General features: G+C 36.6%; 1 protein-coding gene across 1 annotated transcript in view; it reads right to left on the bottom strand.

The window, feature by feature from the left end:
* The window catches only part of ADGRB3 (adhesion G protein-coupled receptor B3), a 439,855-nt gene that overhangs the window by 198,069 nt on the left and 216,643 nt on the right, over positions 1-25,143 (bottom strand). The window contains exons 10-11 of the mRNA XM_041477430.1: positions 23,001-23,069; positions 18,775-18,883 (exon numbers count right to left, since the gene is read on the bottom strand). Of these exons, the coding sequence (XP_041333364.1) occupies positions 18,775-18,883; positions 23,001-23,069 (178 nt within the window). The remainder of the gene's footprint in view (positions 1-18,774; positions 18,884-23,000; positions 23,070-25,143) is intronic.

Below are 25,143 nucleotides of genomic sequence, written 5' to 3'. Positions count from 1 at the left end.
TGTAAAAACCTTTCAGACAACACTACAACAAAATTAAAACTGAGAGAACTGTAAATTACTCTAGCATAGATATACAGATTACTAGTATGAAAACAGCTAGTGAATCCTGAACAGGAAAGATAGATTAAAAGCCATATCATGCAGAACAGTGGATATGGAGGAAACACTTGTAGCTGGCTCCTGTTTTTACAGCAATCCACCAGGAATGTATATGTTTCTCCATTTTTCTTTCCAGAAGCAGAAGACAGTGCTTTCTTTACACTTCAGCTCCATTAAGGTTGAGAAATTAGACAGATAAGATCCTCAAAAAGCTCAAGCCTTTAGGTACGTTTACTAACCAAATTAGTCTCCTCTTTATATGCATCTGCAGTTGCTTTCTATTTTAAAACCTGGCCAAGTCAGAGAAAGATTTACTGGTCTAACATTGCCTGCTAGAATACTGAGTTTATATTTTGAACACTTAAAGTAGAAAGATCTGCATGCAATTAGGTCCCCCTCTGAACATGGGGCCCCCATCTGAAGGCATTACAAATCATACCTTTCTTACCTTGCATGAGAATGTCCTTTAGGATTCAAGGCTATTACCACCAAAACTTATCCAGGAGGAAAGGAAGACCAACTCCCTATTTGAATATTCATTAGACCACTGGCATAATATATAAATCAAGGGTTCAGAAGGAAGACAGGTTTGTTTAATTAATCCCAGATAACTGTGTGATGTCTCAAATTAGTGCTTTAGTAAATTCTTGACACTGTGGCACTGGTAATTTAGGACATAGAATTTAGTCACAAGCTTAGCATTTCCTGGTCAGCATCAGATTAATTCTCTAGTGGATATCTACCATTCTGAGTTTGGCATTCAAAATGATGCTCAAGCAATCGGTACCAGTGCATCCCCATTACACACAGACCCACACCTCTACAGATTAAGCTGCAGGTACTCAAAATCAGCTGTGAATGCATGCAATTTTGTGGCATAGATCAGACTACAGTGAAAAGGCTGTGAGAAGTGGAATCCCATAGCCCCTTCACTCAGGAGCTGCACTTAAGCTGCATCTGCTATGGCTGTGCACTGCTGTGTATTTTGGTTTTCTGAATCTTGACCTGTAGATTCCATGTCAAGATTTAATGACCTTGGAGCTACCTGGGTTTTCCTGAGGACCACTGGACCAGATCCTGACGCTGATGCTCTGATTTGACTGCTTGGCTTAATGTCAGATCTGCCTCATTGTTATGGACTTGTCTGCTGATGTGGAATATTAGCAGGGTGTCTGGCTACCATCACAGACCTTCTCTACTCTTCTTGTTTGGATGCTGTAGGGCCTTGCCTTTGCCATTGAGGCCAGCATGTACATGTTGCTGTCTCTTGTTTTCTCTCACAGAACAGCCTACTCTGGCTTCTCCCTGAACACAGCAGCTAATATGCAAATGCTGGAACACTAAATGCCTTCTAGACAGGCTTGAGCAGAGTCACACAGAAAATATGAAACAGAACTGTTAGAAACAGAGATCTCCTGTGTCTCAGTTTCATGCTGACGCCATGATTTTAATCTACCTCACAGGAGTTCATAACTAGGTCTTTGTATTCTGGAGGCATGTCTAATTCATCTTGAATATTCTCCATGGAGGACATAAACTGGATTAAGATTTGCTCAAGGGATTGTAAAAGGTTGTCCTGGGGCACTGTGAAATATAATTTTCAGGATAATGCACACATGCTTTATTTAGATTGTTTACATCATGCATGGCAAAACAAAACCCAGTACCTCACTGGGACATATAGATGCTATCCAATCTAAGTAGTAAGTAATACTAATTAGACTGAGTTTGATTTACTTGTTCACATTGTTGAATTTTAAATTAACTTTAATAACTCGGGAGAAATATCTCAGCGTTATTATGGTCATTTCAATAAAACAACTCCACAATGAGGAGATGATTTAAAAAAGATCTAACTAGAAAATTTGGCCTATAAAGAATGACAGAGCTTGGTTATTATGAGCTGTTATAACGCAATCACATGAATCACTGTGGCATGTGGACCTTGTGCTCAGCTCTTGTTATCTAATTCTGGTCAGCCCATCTCCAGCATCCCCCGCTTTTTCCCTCCCACTCCCCCCAAATGAGAGGCTTTTCTTGTTTATCAAAGTTGTGGGAGGAGGAATCAAAAAAGATCCAAGCATCTAAGAAAGAAATGGAAACAAATAGTCAACTAGTCAGCTAAGTCAGATGTTACACCATCACTGTTTCCTTTGTCAGAATTCAGGTGTCGCACATTTTCATTCATTTTGAGTGCAGTTGACAGAGAAAGATAGAGATGCCTAATCAGGGTTGCTTGTGTTGCCTTCTCAGGATTTTAAAAAATCATCTGAATTTTGATGCACAGTGAGCTTAAACTGCATATAAGAATACTGGATTAACCCTTACTTGTACTGATGAGTACATAAAATGCATATTATTACTGAGCTCAATGCCAAAACTAAACATAGAATATGGTCAAAACAATCAGCTCAAGATACAACATAGCATTATACCTGCAGCAGAGAGGCTTCTACATATTAAAAAAAGTCAATTTGGATTCAGACCAAATTTTCAGATGCCCTTAGTGTGCCTTCAGTTTTGCTTTTACATGCAGTAGAGAATGACCACTTGGGACAGTTAATGTTTAGAAAGTACTGTGATTAAGAAAACATCTCAGGTTTTCCTGAGGCTTGACAGATACAGTTATAAGGAGCCACCATTGTGCCTGGCTACACAACACTTGCATTCCTAACACAAGCACCTGATTGGACTCTGCTCTCTCTTTGGCACTGTATCTTACCTGCAACCTATTTTCTGTTACAGTTATTTCAATACAAATCTGGGATTTATTGCTATTGTTCTTTCTTCAATTTCTTGTGCTGTTCATTGCAGTATGTTTATGAAATACTTATTCAGAATAGGAGTCCTTCCTAACTGGAACTATACCGCTTCAGTGAACCATCCCTTATTTTCTGGAAATATTGCCTGTAGGTCGAAGCTCTGTAAAGTTAAAATGTGATTCTACATTGTGCAATATTCCAGAAAACACTACTATACCTATGAGCTAAAGTGGAAAGGAAGAGTTTATGCATGTTATTACATAAAAAAATCATGATGATTTTTTTTTAAAAAGCAATACCATGAACATGAAATATGGAAATAAGAAGCAAGGATGGAATTCTTTTTTCTGTTTTCCATTGATCAATAGTTTTTGCGACCCACCAATACAACAAAATGGCTCCAACTAATTTCCTCTACCTGAAAGTCCTAAAAAAGAATTACTGAATGTATATACCAGAGAGACTGCAAATTTAGCAAAAATGTTTGCAAATTACTTAAAAAAATCTGTACATTCAGTATTGCAAAATTATTCAGTGTAAAATATTCTACACCTGAGTCCAGTTCTGCTATTACTGCCATACCTTATTTGGGGTAACTGTAATTATGTCCACAGCTAGATCTAGGAGATAGCCAGAAAAAAAATAAAATTTCTTGCCTTCCAAAAGTGTCTGTATTATAATCTGTAGTCAAGATGGCTTTCCTACTACAAATCATACCCTGGGGAACTGGACAATCAAAATATGCAACTTATATATGATCCTTCTTCCCCACCATATCCTGATTACAGCATTGTTACCCAACAAACAGTATTTTACAGGATCCTGGAAAGAAAATTGCTTTTCTTCCGCCTTTAGTTATTTTCCTGTCTTTGTTCTATGTTATTTTTTCAGTGCCTTTGCTTTTATGGAATATTTTTTATGTACTAAATGCATTTTCTGTCTCTAATCCCAAAACATCTAAATGGTGCTTTATTGGAAACTAAAATGACTGCACTCTGGTGGCAAACATTCATAATAAAATTTCCAAGCTCAACAAAAAATGAACTAAGTTAGGGGTCAGTGTAAGGATGTTCAGTTATTTGATAATATTTCAAAACAGTCCCTTTTTTCAGAAGCACAGATGTGGTCAGCATAATCTGGATCAATCTTGATGTAAATTGTGGGTATTAATGAAATCTTAATGATTTAAAAATCTGTGTTCTACAGTTACATTAAGTTTATTGCAAAGGGACATTTGCATTGCAATGAACCATTTTCAAAAGGTGCTCAAAGTCATCATTCAGTGCATGTGCTGAGAAAACATACTGGTTCCAGTGCTTGGAGAAAGAAATGAATTGGACACAGAATAATTTTTTCCCAAAAATTAAAAAAAAAATAGTCACATCTGCAAGAGGGGTCACAAAGAGGATCCAGAGATCCTTTTGAGTGCCAACATGCGGCGTGTGCTGGACAATGAGGGGATCAGGGTGAACCAGAATGGGCTGAGGAAAGACAGGTTCTGCTTGACTGATATGGTTACCTTCTATGACCAGGTGACCTGATTAGTGGATGAGGGAAAGGCTGTGGACATTGTCTGTCTAGGCTTGAGTAAAGCTTTTGGCACAGTCACCGCTGGCACTCTCCTGGAGAAGCTGGCAGCCCATGGCTGGCACAGAGACACTTTTCACTGGGTTAAGAAGTGTCTGGGTGGCCAGGCCCAGTGAGTGGTGGTGAATGAAGTCACATCCAGGCAGCAGCCAGTCACTAGTGGAGTTTCCCAGGGCTCAGCACCGGGGCAAGTGCTGTTTAATGTCTTTATCCATGATCTGGGTGAGGGAATCGAATGCACCTTCAGACAGTTGTCAGATGATACCGAGTTGGGTGTGGCTGCTGGAAGCTGGAAAATAGGAAAAGTCTGCAGAGGGATCTGGACAATCTGGACTGATGGGCAGATTAAAATGGTATAAGGTTCAATAAGACGAAGTGCAAAGTCCTGTACTTGGGTCACAACAATTCCATACAGTGCTACAGGTTGGGGGCAGAGTGGCTGAAAACCTGATCGGTGGAAAATGACCTTGGGGTGCTGGACAACAGTGGCTGAACATGAGCCAGAGTGTGCCCAGGTGGCCAAGAAGGCCAATGGCATCCTGGGCTGTACCAGCAATAATGTGGCCAGCAGGACCAGGGCAGTGATTGTAGCCCTGGGCTTGGCACTGGTGAGGCCACATCTTGAAAGCTGTGTCCAGTTCTGGACCCTTCACTACAAGAAGGACACTGAGGTGCTGGGGTGAGTCTGGAGAAGGGCAATGGAGTTGGCGAAGAGTCTGGAGGACACTGCTTATGAGGAGTGGCTGAGGGAGCTGGGGGTGCTTAGCCTGGAGAAAAGGAGGCTTGGGGGGGACCTTGTTACTCTTTACAACTGCCTGAAAGGAGGCTGTAGCCCGGTGGGGGTCATTATCACCTCTTAAATAACAAAAACAAGAAGAGATGGCCTCAAGTTATGCCAGGGGAGGTTTAGGTTAGATATTAGGAAAAAAAAATTAATGAAAGGGTTCTGAAGCACTGGAACATTCTGCCAAGGGATGTGGTGGAGTCCCCTGGAATTATTTCAAGATGTGCAGATGTAGCACTTAGAGACATAGTTTAGTAGTGAACATGGAAATGTTATGTTAATGGTTGGAGTCAATGATCTTACAGGTCTTTTCCAACACCAATCTTTCTATGGTTCTACACACACTCAAAATACAGCTGATGAGAACTTAGTAGAAATGACAAAAGACGTAAAATTAATGAAGTGAAACAGCTCATTTAAGTACATTAATAGGAATAAACAGGGTTTATTATTCAACAGAGGTATAAAATATTGGGAATTATACACAAGATAGAATAAGAGAGGAATGGAAAGAAACCTTTCAATGAAATTTGCAAGTATGTTTTAATAAGCAAATCCTTGGGCTTTTTAATAACGATACACTACATTTAGGTTATCTTTACGGAATTTTTATATTATGCCTTTTTTCACTTTTAGGTCTTTCTGCAACAGATCAATTCAACATGGGTGCAAACTGAGAACAAAGAAAATTCAAGTTAATTGAACAGTAACTTGACTTTGTTTTTCTTACATTACTGGGAAAATCCTAGCCACTAAGTACAGAATAATTTTCTCCTTTAGTCCAAAATTCAATATATTATAGAATGGACCTGAATGAAAGAAAATTCTTCCCATTTATATACTTCTACTAAGTGAAACTTTTTCAACATGAAAGATTAAGACAACAATATAAATATTAAGTATAAATGGTCTGTACCACCAAGATGTTCAAATACTGAGAAGAAACAAAACAGTATATTGGTAATTTAACAATTTCTAGCTTGTCAGACAGCCTGTGATAATTGTCTAATACAGCTGTGAGGTAACATAACTTTGTTTAAGATTTTTCAGTGGAAGGTCTAGCTATATTTCCATGAAGCACTAAATAAAAGAAAAAATTTGAAAAAAATGAACCAACCAACCAAAATAAAAGAAAAAGAAGAGAAAAGGTTCAGGTTAAACAATTTCATTTCATGACCAGGTATAGCTAGGAGAGACTACAAACACTTCTAAAACCACTCACAGTGCAGCATAATGCTGAGTGACAGGCAAAAATTTGGACACAGCAGCTAGTGGTATCAATAAAAACTGTATCTGTAGGGAAAAAGCCATTGAAAATGTGCATGTAGCTCTCTAGACGGAGACTCTGTCAAACCATGTATTAAAAAGCTCATGAGTAAATATGCTGTTAGAGAATTTAAAGAATAATAAAATTATGAACAGAAGAAAATATTCTAATAAATGCCTACAAGAAACAAGAATTACCAAATTCCTACACATTTACTTTCTTACCCATTTTCCTGTCTTTGAAAGAAAATTCTTAAATGCATTCTTTACATACATTCCAAGAACTGACACACAGTCAGCAAACTACATCTAATATCTTGTCAAATGAAATTAAAACCAGTATACACAAACACTTCAAAATCCTCTGAGCTTTGCTATTGAATGCCATTTGTAAGTACAAGTTGTCCCATATTTGAATGTGTTGCCCTGTTAACGTGCAGTCTCTATGACTTAGCTTTACGAGAGTTTTGGGTATGTGTAATTTTAACTTCTGAAAATTATTTCTAAGTACAACCACAAATGTAAAATAGATGATGCAGTATAAAATCACCAGCCATGTCTTCCAGTAGTGGAACTATTCATCCAAGAAACAGGTATAAGTTCAATTTGGCAATGCTAAATGACATTCATTTTGCAGAAATTAACTTTTCTTTGTGCATTGTTGACTGTGAATGGAGACCATTATTTTTCATTGCCTAGATAGTGATGCAATTTTCAAAGCTAAATGAGCATTAAAAACATTCATTCCATGCTTCTGCAATGAACAATCTAAGATACCTAATGGCAAAACGAGACATTCCCTCTAATCTTTATGAACATATTCTATTCCCTTGAGGTTAAAATGAGAAAGGAGGGGATAAGCTTGCTATATTTTTGATAAATGCTTCTCTCACAAACAGTAGAAGTTTTGCGTGTGCAGATGCAGCAGCCTGCTTGCCAATCCCTGAAGATCCAGTCATCCTGATGACTGTCCCACAGCTCCTTTCCCTTGGGCAGGCCAGTCTCTTTTCATTCCTCTGCTTTACTGGAGGTAACATTTTGGTGCCAATATAGGGGAAAAACGTTTCATCAAGGGGCACAATTCATACACATATGGATGGGTTTCCAAGTACTTGCCTTTGATATCAGCTCACGTTCTAGTTATGCTCCTCTACAACAGGACCCCAGACAGGATTTTCTGGAGAAGCGGCTGTACCAATATACTATTTTCCCATAGGTGCTCTTGATATCTATCTCATTTCAAAATACTCGACTACTGAGTAACAGCAGACAGCACATGACCATAAAGTTTTACTAGCAATGTGTTGCAAAAAATTAGCATACAGCTAACCCTGCTAATAATTAAAGTAACTGGTGACCTAAGTGGAACATCTTATATGTTAGAAAAAAAAAATCCACAAAATAATAGTCATTACATAACATCATGAGCATTGAACCACAGATTATATAAAAAATCATTTAAGCAATCAGATAAAATATCTTTTCTAGAAGACCATTTCCCAACCTATATTAATAGAAGATTTACAGAATAATGCTGCCTAGGGCTGATTACGTGTCTCCATGATTGCAGAGAGTGTTTGTTTACAGTTTTACTAGCAATGTGTTGCAAAAAATTAGCATACAGCTAACCCTGCTAATAATTAAAGTAACTGGTGACCTAAGTGGAACATCTTATATGTTAGAAAAAAAAATCCACAAAATAATAGTAATTACATAACATCATGAGCATTTACCACAGATTATATAAAAAATCATTTAAGCAATCAGATAAAATATCTTTTCTAGAAGACCATTTCCCAACCTATATTAATAGAAGATTTACAGAATAATGCTGCCTAGGGCTGATTACGTGTCTCCATGATTGCAGAGAGTGTTTGTTTACAAAAAAAAGAAAAACAATCTCAACAATATCAAGCTATTCGGTGCCACTGCAGGTGAATTAAGTATTTGTGCATGCATCTAGTGCCATTCAATCACTGCAGGCCACAGAGCTGTACCACATATTCTGAATGAGGAAAAGTTCTTTCTCTGTCTCCTTCCCTCTGTAATGGAGACTTAGAGCATGGAAAAAAAGAAAAACGTAAAAGGTATATTCATCTGTAGTAGAATGAACCTCTGATTTTTATCACAAATCTTATCAAAGATTCTTTATCTCTACCTTTAGACAGAGCAACAAATGAGGTCCTAAAACTCATACCCGAAGCCAAGGGAAAGAAAAACTTACACTGTGAAATGGATGAACTCAAGGGTTCAGAACTCACAAGGCACAAAATATATGTTAGAAATTTCAGGCCCTGTTGGTGATTGTAGCCCACCCAGTACATGAACCCTTTGGGATGCTTTGGACTGATCTTACTGACACTTAGCTCTGTTGGCATTATACAGTCTGACCTTAACAGAATGACAGAGATATATGCAGTCTCTTAGGTCTATACACTGAAATCCAACTCTCCATATTGAAAAAAGAAATAAAAAATTACACTTACAGAAACACAACTGTGCAGAATTGTATCTGCATATGTTTACATGGCTTTGAAGCTTGACCTCAATATCTGACAGTCTCACTGTCAAAATAATTATTACCATAAACATACTTTTCTCTGATATTATTAGCCCACTAATAACCTCATGAAACTGACTCGAAAAATGAAATATTTCTCTCCAGCTCATTACCTCTATTGTTATGCTACCTTCAGGCTACGCAGTTTGGAAAAGGCACATCTTTACTACTATTTGGAATTAAAATCTACAGTCATCACCAAGGAAATAATACTTTTTCTATACAGCAGGTTGATTTGTCTACTATTATGGATGGAAGTTTTTCCCCTCCTTTTTCTGTTTTATTGCTTGGTTGGTTGATTTTTTCGTTGGTTTTTTGGACTCTTTAGATTTTTACTGTTGTTGCTGTTTATGTTAGGGGGAGGTAATTTTTTTTTTTTGGTTGGGGGGGAGTGGGCTGTTGTAGTTTTATTCTTTATTTGTTTGGGGTTTTGTGGTTTTTCTTGTTTTTTTCTTTCCTCACCCTTGAATGGCCAGAAAATGAAAAAGAGCTTTGGCAGTATGCCATATCATTAGCTTGGTATAAACCACGTTAACTCCATATTCACAATGGACCTTTTGGTAATAGACCTGTTTCTGGCACAGTGCAAGTATTAGACAGAGCTAATAGCTGGTTTTACTCCTATTTTAACTGACTTATAATTTTGGGGAGTTTACTTTCATTCTATTTAATTTTCCTTCTTTCATTTTCAGTAGTGAGTGAGTAACAAAATACTGTAGAAATCATTAAAACTGGGGCTGAACTTTGCTATTTGCAGTTCTTAGCCACACCATCTCTAGGGGATATACTACCAGATGATGGCTGGACACTCCTATGGTAACTCTTTCAGGGCCAAAAAATCCCAGAATGAGTCATCAATCCATGCAGAATTGCACCTTGTTATGGGACTGTGGTACTCCTGTTTAAGGAAGGACTGTAGTGTTTGGAATATCCTGACACTACACATCACTGAACATGACTGTTGCCACTTGGCACTACCTTACTATGAAACAAACTCCCTGGGGTGTGCATTGACTCCATTATTACATTAATGTAAAATTACCACCATGGATGCTTAATTTCTATCCCCTTATGCCTCATTCTATCTGGAAATTGTTGGAAGTCACCTCTGAGGCAAAGGAGTGAATACGGTCAGGTATTTAATTTCTCAGGTCAATAGCTAAATGCACTAGTTAAAAAATGGCCTGTCATAAAAATTTATTTCTTTAGAAAACAACAGCTTTTAATTGCTCATTTGAAGAAACAGAATGATTCAGAAAGGAGTTTACAGAGGCAGAAATTTAGAAATGATACAACAATATGAGATACATAAATACTATAAAAAAAAATCCACAAATGGGCTTAGACACTACTTTCTCAGTTGGAGATATTTTCTTAATGAGACAAGAACCTGTATGTTGGCATTTTTCATAGCTTCCATTTGTTCAGAATGTTTTACTCCACTTAATATAAGGTAGAGAAGGGAAGGGAAACACTTTCAATTTTTCTGGTTTCCATAGCACCCATTTAAAAATACAGAATGGTTAATTTATTTAGCTTTATCTTTAAGGTTACTTAATAAGCTGTATACACAAAACTACCTACAGAATTATGACTATTACTAGGAGTATAGCTAGGGAATGAAGTTAGGTTTTTATCCAAACTTGTGAAGACTGAAAAAGATTTGTATAGATGTTCTCTTCATATTTGGAATTTTCAATCTTAAGTAACAGAGTTGTATTTTCTCAGGATCATTGAGTATGCAGGTTTAGAAAAGAGTGAAAAAGTCTACTCTTTTATGCACTATTCACAGCAAGTTTTCAGGGAACGTGAATCATTTAATAAGCTTATTTTATACTGAGAAAGAAATACGAGCTCTTGAGCATTTACTTCAGGCATTAAGTCATAGGCTGCAATGAGCTAGACCTTCAAAGTGGGCATGAAGTCTTTCCACTTTAATCAGTGGAGAAAGCCTGAATCTTCTGAAAGCCCACATATTGATCTGATCAAGGAATTGCAAAGGAAATTATGTGAATATATATAGAGCAGAAGTATTAAGAGTACAAAAATTTGCAATTTGACCTTTCTCAGTAGTTTCCCTGTAATTTTATTTATTTTTTCCCTTCTGGAAGCTTCTAGCTATGGATTATTACATATGGTTTGAGCAAGTAACAAATACAAAAACAGGAGAGTGAACTAGCAGTGTGTAAATCCTAGGACTTGAAGGATTTTTTAAGAACTGAAAAGAAAATGTGATAGGTGTTATCTTTCACATACGTAGAGCATCTGCTCAATCATCAGCATAGAGGTTTGGGGCAGGAAAGACTGATGAGCTACCTCTGAGTGTGAAAGAAAGTGGATGAGAACCAGGAGCCAAAGTCATGAATGAAAAGAATATGTGGCAGAAGACGGAACTGAGAGCTTCTCTGACCACCATGTTTGCAAACCAAGAACAAGAGTGTGACCAACTGTGCTCCACAAGACAAAGAGAAAAGCATGAATTATGCCTGTGAAGACTGTTTTCTCACCTGGCCTATTCCCTGGATGATTCCTTGACAATGTTTACGTATTTACATAGGAAGTAGGACACACTACAAGGAGTGATTCCTGTTTGACTTCTTAAAGGAGCAAGTACAAATCACACAGTTGCTTAAAGGTCAAATTTTCCTCTGTGAAAACATGGGGTACTCTGGAATAACTTGATGGAAACAGGAGAGAAATCTGAAGGGCTTTTTTGGGGCCACTCTACAGGATCTGAATTTTTATTTGTGTGATAGGCGCAACTTTCTATTAAGAAAAAATGCTGAAATATTAGCAGCTGAACTTTTATTAACTATAAATACCCACTTTAAAATCCACACTGTGCTTTAGCACTACACAGACTCAGAACAGGAAGTAATTTAATTACAAATGAATTCTGAGTATCTGTGTATACATTTATTGAAATACTCATTTCCTGGCTGAAAATTTTAGACATTTTCTTTATACATTTGTACAAGTTAGTATAAAGGCTGCGCCCTTTTTTCTGTTTTCTTTAACATATTTGAAAAAAAACACTTTCCAAATTTTAAATAAATTTGGTCTCTTGGTATATTTTAGGCCAGCATGACATTTGTGATATATGAGTCAGAGGATCTCGAGTGCTGCATTGAAGACACACATCACTAATTATAATACAAAAAAGATAAGCAAACCAAGGCAGACGCCATTCAGATAAGTCAACAAATCATATAATGTGAACTAGTATCTAGAAAGTATAAACAGGATTTACAATTTACAAGATATAAAAGTCTTAGCCTGGGATAAGGTGAATGAACCCACAATAACAGACAGCAATCCAGCTTGCTCATTTTCTAGCATTCCCAAAGCTCAGCATGTGTACCATTGCTCGTGTCTTATAGCTAGAGTAGGTGCATTTTCCGAAAGCTCCTTTGGTCACAAACATTTCTGAGTGTCTCTAGCTGGGACTGGAAAATTTTAAGATACACTCCATATGCCTGCAGGATTCTTTTGTGTTTTCTTAAAATTTCATGGACATGAACATGGAATGGGAGATTGAAGGTGTAACAATAAGGTATGCAGAGAAAGGAGACAATGGACACTTTCAAAACATCTTCTGCCATATGGCATCCTAGACTGTCTGTGAAGGCAGAAATCAGACTTTGTTTCCTGCCAATGCTTATAAAACTTATGCTAGCAGCTCAGTTTCAAGTTTTAAATGAAATGTTAATTACTATACTAAATCAGATTACTCATCGGAGTACCAGTGTCACAGCAGCCATTTTTAAGTTGAGAGATAACAGGTTGTTAAAAGTTGATTTATGCATGGAAATATGCTTTACACCTCTTCATTTTTTCATATAATATTATAGCTAGCTGCATTTACCATGTAGACACATATCTACTTGTTTCTATTTTGTACCTTGTAGGACCTTGACTTCATGCTTATTCAGAATTAAGTGTGCTACAATAGAGTTAGGAATCTTCATTTTTTGCTGTGAGCAAGATTAAACAGAGATGTCAGCCTAGTTTCACTCTGTATTCACTCTTCAGTTATGTACATGCAGTTCCTTTTAACAATCTGTTCTCAAATATCTGTTCTAACAAGTCCAACTCTCAGTCTGATTTTTAATTATTATACTTTACTTATTTTTGATTATTTTGTTTTGTTTTTTTTGATCATTCAGCCCTGAACCTCTCTGTATTCACAGGTTTTATTGACTCACAGAAAACCACTCTTCTGTGCTTTAGATAACATGAATCATTGAAACATGAGCTAGTCACTAGGCTGCCTTTACAGCCAATGGCAGAACTTCCACAAGGCAATCCATGCCCTTATTTTAGATGTCTGAGATGATATGAGTTGCTCTCCTGAGAAGTACTCTCCCTTGATTTTAAAGGAAGCTTAGGGTGACTTTGGCAAATTTTATGATGCTTAAAATAAGTAAAATCAATCCAAGCCATATAATTTCAATTGAAAAGAGTGTTGCAAGGCATAGCTACTGAAAACTGAAAAAAAAAATACTGTATTTTCTTTAGACTGCTAGTTTTGCTGTTATTTTCTCTGAATGGTTTGATCTATTCCTTCTTAAATGCTCCGTCAAAACTGAATTTAATCTGGCAGTGTATATTCTCTCCTTTCCATTTTGCTGTACCTCCTGGAAATCTTCAATCTCTCCCACCTTTGATTAGTCTAAGCAACTTTGTGATATCTGCACATTTTATAAAACTACTGATCATTGAAACATCCATCTTCATAAAATGAACATTAACAGAGAGTGGCTTTTCACATGCTGAAAATTCTCATTCGTTTTTTTCCTTTCAGTTCTAAATAATACCCATGACAACATATTGCTCTTCAAGATTATTTGGGTTTTTATTAATATCATCTTAGAGCTGTAAGCTTGATTTTTGACAAGAGAATAGCCTTTAACTATCTTTTTTGGCTGCTGCTCTTAAGGAAATTTATTTGACAACACCAGGAAAATCTTCCCTTACAAAAGAATCTGAATCTGCCATAGAAATACATATCCCCTAATACTGCTTCCTATTTCCTGTTCCACATTCCACCTGTATCTTTAAAGACAGCTATGTCTGTGGCACTCCAATCTTCCAGTTAGAAATTTCATTTTTAAGTCAAAGGTTGAATATTTCTTAATAGCAGTTCACCCACCTTTTATTACATGGCTTCAAAACTCTTAATGGTTCACTGTGATGAGAACTCAAATCAGCCAAAGCACTGAGATGATCTGCTCAGGTCTTTAGTGTTCAGAGAAAAATTCAAAAGGCTATTAAAAGCCAAGGTTAATTCTTTAATCTAAAATCAGGAACTTATCTTTAAAACAGACAAAACCGAAAGCTATTGGTTAACAGACAATGGTAACATGGTTTAAAAGCCTTTGTCCTACTGCATGTTGTATCCTTGCAGGTGGGTCTGTGCTTTCAGTGAATTCAGGGACACCGAATGATAGCAAAAGCTTCTGTTTGTTCACACTATCATTTTCGTGTGCCTGCTCAGCTGGTCTGGAGGAGGAGGAGGTGGAGGAAGAAGAAGAAAAAGAGCAGGATGAGGAAGGAGGCTTCTACCTTCTATCAGAGTCTTTTATTTCACCTAATCATTTCTTAAAGGAATATAATACAAAGTGCAATCATAAAACAAATACCATCTGTCCCCACCATGCATGAACAAAGTAAATTGTTGCTTCTACATTTCTTAAGTTTTTCATAGTATATTTGCTATCCTTCAGAGAAAAACTAATAGGAGATGGGGCCCTGCTTTAATGGAAATGCATTTGAATTGACTGAGCTCCCTCAAAAGCCCAATAGAGTACTGATATTAGATTATCTGGATTTTAAACCAGTCTTTGATGTTTTATTCAGAAGAAATGAAAAATTTGTGTTAAAAACCATCACAATGAAAAGTTTAACAGGGGCATAGAAACTGTCCTTTTTGTATTTTTAGCTGTTTTCAAATGTATTGTAATGTGGCTTGTGATAGCTTACTGTATCGTTAATGTACATTTCAACACTTCCCATTTGTCATGAAATGAGAATGTGCAATGAAAGGTCATTGCAGCATTGATATTTAGTAACTTTTTAAGCCACAACTACTTGTTTCTATGTCTTGAAAGAAAGAGAAAATAAAATCCCCTCTGTGAAAGATCTCAGGGGATTAGCATATCTGTGAAACACAATTAGGTGCTCAAATTTTACGTCAACTACTATTCAATTAGAAATGTCATTCAATTGCAATGAACTTATAAACTGAAATTAGTAGAAGGAAACCAAGAACTCACTGTGTTACTGTGAAATTTGCAACAAAATTGGATATTTTTTTCCGACAAGAAGCAGCAGTCCGTATGTAGCTCATATATAGTTCATATATAGTTCATCTTTAGAGTAATTTTTCTGAACTTTAAAGTGATTTGGAAATGAAAACACAGCAAAAAGTATTTAAAGCATGTGAAGATGCTGAGGGAATATTTTATGGTAAATAACTATTGATTCAACAGGACCCCTGTTAGCCTCACTTCTGTGCCTGGAAACCTCATAGAAACTATTCTAAGGCAAATGGAAGACAGGGAGGTGATTAAAGACAGCAATACAGCTTCACCTTGGGCAAGTCTTGCCTAACCAACTTTAGTGGTCTTCTGTAATGGAGTGACTGCATCAGTGGACAAGGCAAGAGCTATGGATGCCCTCTGGACTTCTGTAAAACCTTTGACATGGTCCCAACAACACTTTTCTCTCTAAATTGTAGAGGTAAGGATTTGGTGGGGGGACTCTTTGATGGATTAGAATTTGGTTGGCCACATCCAGAGGGTAGCAGTTCATGGCTCAGTATCCTGATGGACACTTGACAAGAGGTACCCCTCAGGAGTTTGTGCTGGGACAAGTACTGTTTAACACCTTCACCAGTGACAAAGGTATCAAATGTGTCCCCAGCAAGTCTGTAGAAGACACCGAGCTGAGTAGTGTGGTTGACACATCTGAATGATGGGATCTGGAAAAGCTCAAGAACTGGGCCCATGGGAACCTCAAGAGGTTCAACTAGTCCAAGTGCAAGGCACTGCACTTGGGTTGCTGCCACCCAATCCCTGGCATCAGCACAGGCTGATAGAGAGCAGCCCTGAGGAGAAGAACTTGGGGATAGTGGATGATCAAAGGCTAGTCCTGAGCTTGCAATGTGGGCTTGCAGCCCAGAAAACCAACTATATCTTGAGCTGCATCAAAAGCAGCACAGCCAGGAGGATGAGGGAGGTGATCCTGCCCCTCGGCTCTGGTGAAACCCCACCTGCAGTGCTGCAGCCAGCTCTGGGGTTCCCAACACAGGAAGGACATGAACCTGTTTGAGTGGGTCCAGATGAGGGTCAGAAAAATGATCAAGGGACTGGAGCACTGTTGCTATGAAGACTTTTTAGCGGGCTGTTGCAATAGGACAAGGGGCAATGGTTTTAACCTAAACAGGATAAATTTAGACTAGATATAAGGAAAAGGTTTTTTACAATAAGGGTAGGTAAACACTGAAACAGGTTTCCCAGAGAGGTAGTAGAAGATGCCCCATCCCTGGAAATATTCATGGTCAATGCCATGGGGCTCAGAGCAACCAGTGTGTTGAAAAGGTATCTTCTAACCCAAACTGTTCTTTTATTTTATTCTATGAACTATTGGATTTCTCTCATTAAAGGTAAAATTTGGGTCTCATTTATGCACAATATCTGCTTCCTGCATTAAATGTGTTTGTCAGCTTAAAAGAATATTGTTATAGATAAGACTTCACATATTTATAAACTCTTGTTGGTATAGAATAATTATTTCTGACCAGTCAAAAATTGCATCGTTTATTCTTTTCAGTTGAGATCAACATAAATATTCCCTAAAACCCAAGTACATATGCAGTCAGACAGTAATGCCAGTGCCCTGAGGACAGCTATACTAAAACTGAATTATTCCAGATACATTCCTTTCTTGTTAGTGAATACTCCTTGTTGATAACAGCCTTCTGTCTCCATCTCAGCATGCCACCTGAGCTCAAGTATTCTGATCAATGATTTGCACCACAGTCACCCTGTCCTTTTTTGATTGCTGACTGAGCATAGGGTGGATAAACTCACGGCAATACATCAAGGCACAGAGCTAGGAAGTCAGATTAAACCTATAAATTCATTTCCAGTTTTCACCACTCATTTCTTAGTTTTTTTCTATTCCTTTGATGGTTTTATAGTTAAGAACAGACCTCCCGAGTGCCTAAAAATATCTTATATGTGGGAAGAGGAAGACAATCAAAAGAAACACTATAAAGATTCTGCAGTTATCTAAACCACCCAGTGCACAGCAAAGTTTCTGATTCAATTGCAATGTTGTTGCTGTTTCCCATGTGAAGCCATGAATATGTAGAAACACAGATTATTTGAATTCACCTACTTAATCTGAATGCATTTTCCCATTTGATATTTTTTTCACATTTTTCAGAGGACAAACTACAATGTGCTACAATGTGCCAAGCAGCCCGGATTGTGCTCTTTAAATAAGTTAATCTTTTTAATTTGTCAGAAAAATGTCACAGAACAAACATTTCAGAAAAGATAGTTTCCTTTATAAATTTGTGCAGGGTCGAGCATAATGAAGGACTGACAACTGGAAGAAGCTTTAAGTGGTATTAGAGTGAAAACAGTAGTACCACAAAAATAATAAATCACTGGTTAAAACCCTATTGCAATGTTTTAAACATTTTAAGACTGTCAGAGCTCTTTTTGGGGAGTTCTTTGAAATGTCTCCAGTACAAGGTGGTGCCTTACAGGGACTTGTGTTTATAGTACTGTAACTCTGTAACATGAACTGGAGAACAATAATAAATATTTATTATTGTAGAGCAGCAAGCTAAAAATTCAATAGGGACAATCCAACATTTTCCCTGCTTTACTCCACCAATTAATTTCAAAATGACCATATTTTCTTACTCATTCTAATGACTTGCTGAAAAACTGACTAGAGAATAGCTTTTCAAACTCATTTTTTTAGTTCAATTTTCAAAAAAATGTTTTTATTCTAGCTCATTTATGACTACTAATAAATTGAGTTGCAAGGCGTTTTTATACTTGACGTTTGCTGTTATATGACTATTACCTGGCAGCTCTCCAGTGGCAAAAACAAAGTTTGAAAAATAAATCTGAATAAAATTTTGAAACTGTTACACATAGAAAAACTAACATAAGAAATTCTATGCTTTAATTAGTTGAGCAACTAATGTATATATTTTTTTAAAATTATTGTTTATCTACACTGATTATTATCACACCATAACATGTGCAAAGACTGTTCTTTGAGAGAATGGAATATTAAAAGACAATGTCAACATAATAAGCACTTCTCAACTTATTAACTATATGAATTTTAACTCAATTAGCACAATTTCATTAACTAGCATTTGAAACACTATGTATCCTGGAAACACTCTAAAATCTACCTACAGTTCATAGTATTCTGGTGAGTATTTTCTTAATTCTGATTCTAAAACTTTGCATTTAGATCTTGAGATATGATTATGAAGAAATCCAACATGTAAGCCATTCTGCATGTGCTAAGCCAGAGAGGGGATAAACAAGCAACAGATAATCTGGAGGAGGAGGAGCAGCCCAATCTGGAATGTGATAGAAGCAGCAACTCTACAGTACATACTTGGAACTTCTGATTTTCAATAGGTCATAAATTTGATAGAAGAAATTTCTATTTCTTACCTACATTTCCAGTCATTAGGTATGAATTCTGAAAGTCCATCATTCCCATTCCAACAATGTGTATAAAATCTTCAATCACCTGCATTAACTCCACTGAACCTGGATAGATCTAACAAAGGAAGGTCAGACATGGCATTTACTATAATATCAAAATGTCTACAGCTGCAAATTCAAATAAAATCAAAATGCCATCAAAACCAAATTGAGAAGTAACAGTCAAACAGCTCTTCCTGTGCTTCATTGCTAAACACTTTCTGTTACTGTAAAATAACCATTTTGCTATTAAATTCTCATATAAACAGACACTACTTCCCATAAAGTTATGTGAAATCAACTGTGCACTGGAACTGTGGAAAATGTTTCTGCTAAGTCACTGCACTTCTCAAAAACTTAGTGGCCATTACTTTCATTAATGGCTAAAGCATTTCATATTACAGAACAACTCTAATTAAAATATTCTTTCTTCCTCTGACGATATCTTTAGTAACTTCAGAACTACTGATACAAACAGTAATGGAAATCTTACTGTGGCCTTGCCAGTATGATAACCTTTGTTGCATTAGTCAGCATGTAAGTAAGTTAAATTTTTACTGGTAGTACTATTTTCATTGCTGATATGGAGTAGTACAATCATAGAATACTGGAGGTTAGAAGGGACCAGTGGAAGTCATCTAGCTCAAGCCTCCGTGGAAAGCAAGATCAGCTCTAGCAAGTTGCCCAGGAACACACACAGCTGGATTCTGAATGTCTCCCAGGAAGATGACCCCAGAGCTTGTCTGCACAACATGTTCTAGCATACAATCACTCCCACTCCCACTTTTTCTTGCACATGAAAGGCATTTTCTGTATTTTAATTTTTATGCCTTGGTTTTTATTCTGTCAATGCACACCATTGAGACTTGGCTCAGTCTTTACTCTTTTCTCTTTCAGGAACTTTTAATATTGTCATGTTTCCAAGCAAAAGAATGTCAGCTCTTTCAGCCTATCCTTGTATATCTATTCTCTAATCCCCTAAACAACTTCATGGTATTTTTCCAGTCTCATTCCATTACTTTGTGTCTTGTACTGAGGAGCCAAGAATTGGACAGAGTAAACTAAAATAAATTGCAGTAGCCTTGGCATTGCTAATATATCCTCTCAATTTGGCTTTTAAAATTATAAAAACACATTTTCAGAATAAAAAAAATTATTAGCAAAGCTGTAAGCCACTAAGAAAAAATTCTCTTTAATATTTAACAATAATGTTTCATCAACAAAACAGCATTAGAGATCATAACAGTTATTAATAAGACTAAAAGTTCTGTTCATATCACATACATTAAAAAAATAATAAGTTTTTATAGCCTGTTATGAACAAGACAATTATCAGTAACAGGGTGTTTTGCAATAGAAAAAATAACAGATAACCTGCCCATGGTGTTTTTTCTTCATATCAGTGAAATGTCCAAATTTCACTTTATGAGCAATATTCAACCCATTCTTTCCACTACTGGGACTGCAGACTCTAAAAAAACCCTACAGAGACTATAAATTCCAGCTTGCTGCACTCCATCTTCATCTTGCCTTATCTATCTAGATCCATAGTTGTCTGGTTCAGAATAGCAATTTTCACCTTTTGGCTTTGTATTCTACATGGATTGTTTTATAAAAGGTAGGGCAGTACTACTGTTTTGAAGAAGAATTTATTGTGACAATTATGATTCCAACAGGCTGCAAATGCTGCTTCAGGTGACAGAGACTTAATCTTCATTCTCCTAAGGATGAGCTACTGAGGTAGTAAGTGTGGTTTTTGCATCCATCTCATCTCACACACTCACAGATTATGTACTAAGGAAAAATTTCAGTGAGATTTTTTAAACCCTCGTTCTTACATATAAAATTGCATAGTAATAAACTGTTGAGCACTCAGTTGAGCAGGTATTCTGGGTTTTTCTGAAGTACTGAAGTACTGGTTAATCAATAGGATGCTGGCAGATCTTGATGAAGAATATGCAGAACAGCTCCCACGTTTTGAAAATCCAGTATAAACTTACACACTGTGGATTGAAATGGCTTCCTGTGTGCAGTGCTTTACATCAGCTCTTAAAAAAGGCAAGTATTAAAGTGAGTGCTGCTTATCTGAATGGTATATAACCTGTAATTAATGGTTATCAACTGTTGGCATTTCAGCTAGGAAAACAGATGTGCTGAGGCATTGCAGCTGTATACTTGATTGAAAGTCAGCAATTTTCTGACAGTGAGTAAGATCTTCTCTCCAGCAAAGAATCTAGAAAACAAGCTATGTTAACAGTAGCTGTGGAGTTTAAGAAAACCATGCAAGCTGACAAAAAGGTTGGTCAGACTGCACCTAGGTTTGCTATGTTTTATTACAGAAAATTAAGCTGAGTGGCTGAACCAGAAACAAGATCACCTTTATTCACTAGTGCCTGATCACTCCTCCCAGATGTTATGAAGGGATACTTGCTTCCAAAGTTTCTTTGAGCCTGCTTGTGTAACTGCACAAGAACAGTAATAAGACTAGGGGCATTGGGGGGGGTCATATCTCAGTGGTCTAAGATTTAGTGAATCCTCTAGCTTTGCAACCAGGAACCTATGGCCCCAATACGCCAGTGTTCAGCTCATCTTGGTGTTTTTGGGTTTCTGCTGTACCTAGGTCTGTGAGACAATGATTTAACAGGCAGAGAGAAGGAGCTATGGAAAAGTAGAAACAACTTGTTCCCTCTCCGTTTTTCAACACTAGTTGTTCTACAAGCAGTAGTGAAAAGAGGGAACTGGAGATTTACTGTTGCCTCTTTGTCTCCACATTCTCAGAATTTCCTCTTAAGAGCTGTCATCCCCAAATCTCTGGCATCAGATGGCTGACATGACAAGGGTAAGCAGACAAGATGGAAGTAGAAGACAAGGTTGATAACATAGGAGTGGTATCATGTCTGTTTATTAGTAGGACTAAAATCATTGCTTAATATTGGTTTCCTTATCTTGGTGTTGCTTATGGAAACTGCCCACATGTATGTGATTTTGCTGCTTCCATCACTGCTAAAGAAAATGACACACTTTGTCTATTTTTGTATCTGGCTCTTCAAGAGAGGAACAGAAAAACAGGAAAAGAAAAAATATGATTCCCAACTGAATTGTACTGGGTCAGCTGCAGTGTCATCTGCCTACTGCAAGGTTTGAATTACAAGTGAAAAGTCCTGATCTTCCCTTTCTCAGTGACATCATAAACATGAACTTACAGAACTGAGGGTAAATAGCTTCAAAGATCTTTAAGTACCTTGTGATTTATTAGGAATGACACAAAAAGTGAACAAAGTTCAAGTATCTATAGAACACAGTCACAATGACTGCACAAGAGCAGAGCAAAGATCTATGTAAGCTATTTTCTTGCCTTTGACAGTGGCAAAAAGCTGATGTCTAGGGAAGCGTATAAGGGTGTAGGAATATAGTGATACTTGCTCGCAAAGTCTTGCCCAGCCTTTTTTGCCAAAAGATTGCATTATGCAAAAGTATGGTTTTTCTTTCACAGATTTGCCTATTTACCTTTTTAACATTCTCCACACCACTTTTGCTTTTAAAAGCTTCTATTGCAAATAAGTGCACTTGACTCTTTTCCATACTGAAGTATCTTGCTTTGTTTAATCCTTCTTCATAAAGAAATGTTTCCCGGCCTTTGAGCATCCCCACAAATCTTCCTCTTTACATAACTATGTTCATCCCCATTGTCAGTGTTATTTGTACCTGAACAAACCTGACAGAAACTTTTCAGTCCTGAGGATAACTGTTCTTCCAAATACAACCTTGTATGACAGGTCTACTGCTTGCATTTCTGTAAGTTGGTTAGGGGTGTTGTATGAGGTCTTTGGATGAGGTCTGACGTGTCACGTTTAACAAAGCAGCATTGCAGCTAGCCCTCAGTAGCATTTTTCAGCTTTTGTATGTACTTCATTACAATGTTGAAAGCAAAGACATAGTGGAACGAAAGCAAAGACATAGTGAATAATCCTATGGAATGTCAATAAAAATCTATTTTTATCAAGAGAAGCAACTTATATTTTAAATATAATTTCAATATAAGGAATTAGCTGGTGGGTCCTGGAATTGCTCCTTTTTGAAAAGGATAATTTTCTTCTCAAATATTCTATCACTTAGGATTTCCTTTCAACTATAGTAGGGTGCATCTTTAACTTGATTTCTGAAAACATATATTAAATTTTGTCAAATCTTACCTGTTGTGCATCTTCCCATTTCTCTTTGTTTTCTTCATCTAAGAGATTACTTATGATTTGAAAGAAGTTCTGAAAAATCAATTAAATGAAAGACTAAGTAAAATTATTTCAAAGATATGAACTACCACATCCTTAATCTGACATTAAGAAAGTTTTCCTTTCCCTATTACAGATGCAGTTCTGCAGCCTAATTTCTCTCAGTAGAAGAGAGAACGTAGCAAAATAATACATTAGACTGATAAGAAAGCATGTATTTTATGGTAAATTTTTAATTCTTGTGCATATAATCAGGTTCCGTAGTACCACTTCATATGAAACAAGAACCATTTTAAACTTGCTAAACTTCTAAATGTGATGGTGTTCTATTCACAAATTGCTCCTATTCCAGAAACTAGACAATTACAGATTTCACAAAAAAAAACACAGTACATTTAAGAAAGCACCAGTCTCGAGTCTTTAGTTTCTACTCAAAATGAGAAAATGATCCTTAATAACCATATATAGGGCATTCAGTGATATTTCATTGGCCAATACAGTTTCAAATCAGATGCTTCTTTACTTTTATATGTCACACTTGCCTCTATCCTTTTAGGAATTTCAACTTAAAAGGAATAAGCAGTTTCTGTTTCTTTGACCTTAAGCTGTTAACTTCTTTTTCTGATTCTCCTACTCATTTAAGTATAAGGGAAAAAAATGCAGTAGAGTTAGATACAAATAATATATTTTAAAAAATCACTTTTCTCCAAATGTTTGTGGAGAAATCTCCTTTCTAATTTTGTCTTCTCTCTCTAGCAATTTGTATTCCCAACTTCTTCAGCCTTAAAAGCTAAGAATTTGTGCAGTCTGTTCTCATCTCTGTATCACATTTTGTGCAGAATATCAATTTTGTCTACAGCCTGCCAATTATAATTGTTCTGTTCCTTCATAAAAGATACATGTAGTTTCCAGTAACCTTAGCTGGAGAGTGTAATTAAGTTCGTCACAATTTCAAAAAACTGGAATACCACCAATGCGACCTTGCTGGAACTCAGATTACTGGCCACTACTTTACCTGCACTTTTTAGCTATTTTGGGGTATATAAACAGGACTTAAATCAGGTTTAAGTAAGAAGCAACTTTAACTGACTATTAATGAAAGTACAAAGGATTCAACTGCACAATACTGAAACCAGACAGGAAAAACTTACAACATTAGTCTGTGGTGCGTATGCTTGAAAAGACATTTATTTCAAAATAGAGAGATCACCGACATTTTAGATGTCTCACAACTATATAAGTAAAACATTTTAGGATGCAAAATTGAATAAAACTTGTGAAAGTATTTTTTATAATAACATTTTACCAGTCTAACCTGGTCCCAACACTAAGCACCTGACAAGCAAGAGGATCTATCTTTGCCTAACCATTAGGAAGTTAACTACGCTAACTATAAAATTCACATGGATAAAAATTCCTTTAACTTGACCAAATTTACTCTAGAGGTGACTGAATTCTTGCTGAACTTGGACAAAATAATCCTGTTCATTAACAAGGCTACAACTCTTCTCTCACTGAGGTCACTAGAAAAACATCCACAAGCTTCAGCAACACAACAGATTTCATGAAAAGAAACAAAATTGCTCAGCAAGTTCCTATGAAAATTACAAGTCAGCATTTGGACAAGATGGGAATTAATGATAGGACATAAAAGAAAAATGTTTTCAAGGTTTGATCTATTTTGAAGCAATACTAAAGAATTTCTAGTCAAGTTAAAAATAAGAAGAATAGATATAGTTACATACTGCTTATATACGTGGAATACATTTAATCCCTTTCAGACATTCCATAGCAAAATAAAGCTCAATGCAAGGAGTTACATTTGGTATTTGTTACAAAGGATTTGCCAGTTTAACCAGGTTGGCAAATCACAATTCCGTAAATGCAACTTCAGCTATGAAAAATATACATCTTCGTTGGTCCCCCAAGTAAAATAAACTATATTGGTCAAAGCATGCCAGTTTCATGGCACTGTAATCACACATAATGTAGGGCATTGTAATTTGGTGAAAACTTCTACTAGGTAGAGTTGGCCTTATGAAGATTTTGCCTGAAGGAAAACACTTTTCCAATCATGGTAGTTCTCAACTCTTCCAGTGCAATATTG

Source organism: Pyrgilauda ruficollis, unplaced genomic scaffold (assembly GCF_017590135.1).
Source record: "Pyrgilauda ruficollis isolate IOZ18807 unplaced genomic scaffold, ASM1759013v1 scaffold40, whole genome shotgun sequence".
Lineage (NCBI taxonomy): Eukaryota > Metazoa > Chordata > Aves > Passeriformes > Passeridae > Pyrgilauda > Pyrgilauda ruficollis.
Note: the sequence above shows the minus strand (reverse complement) of the source record. Positions and strands in the feature narration are given on the sequence as shown.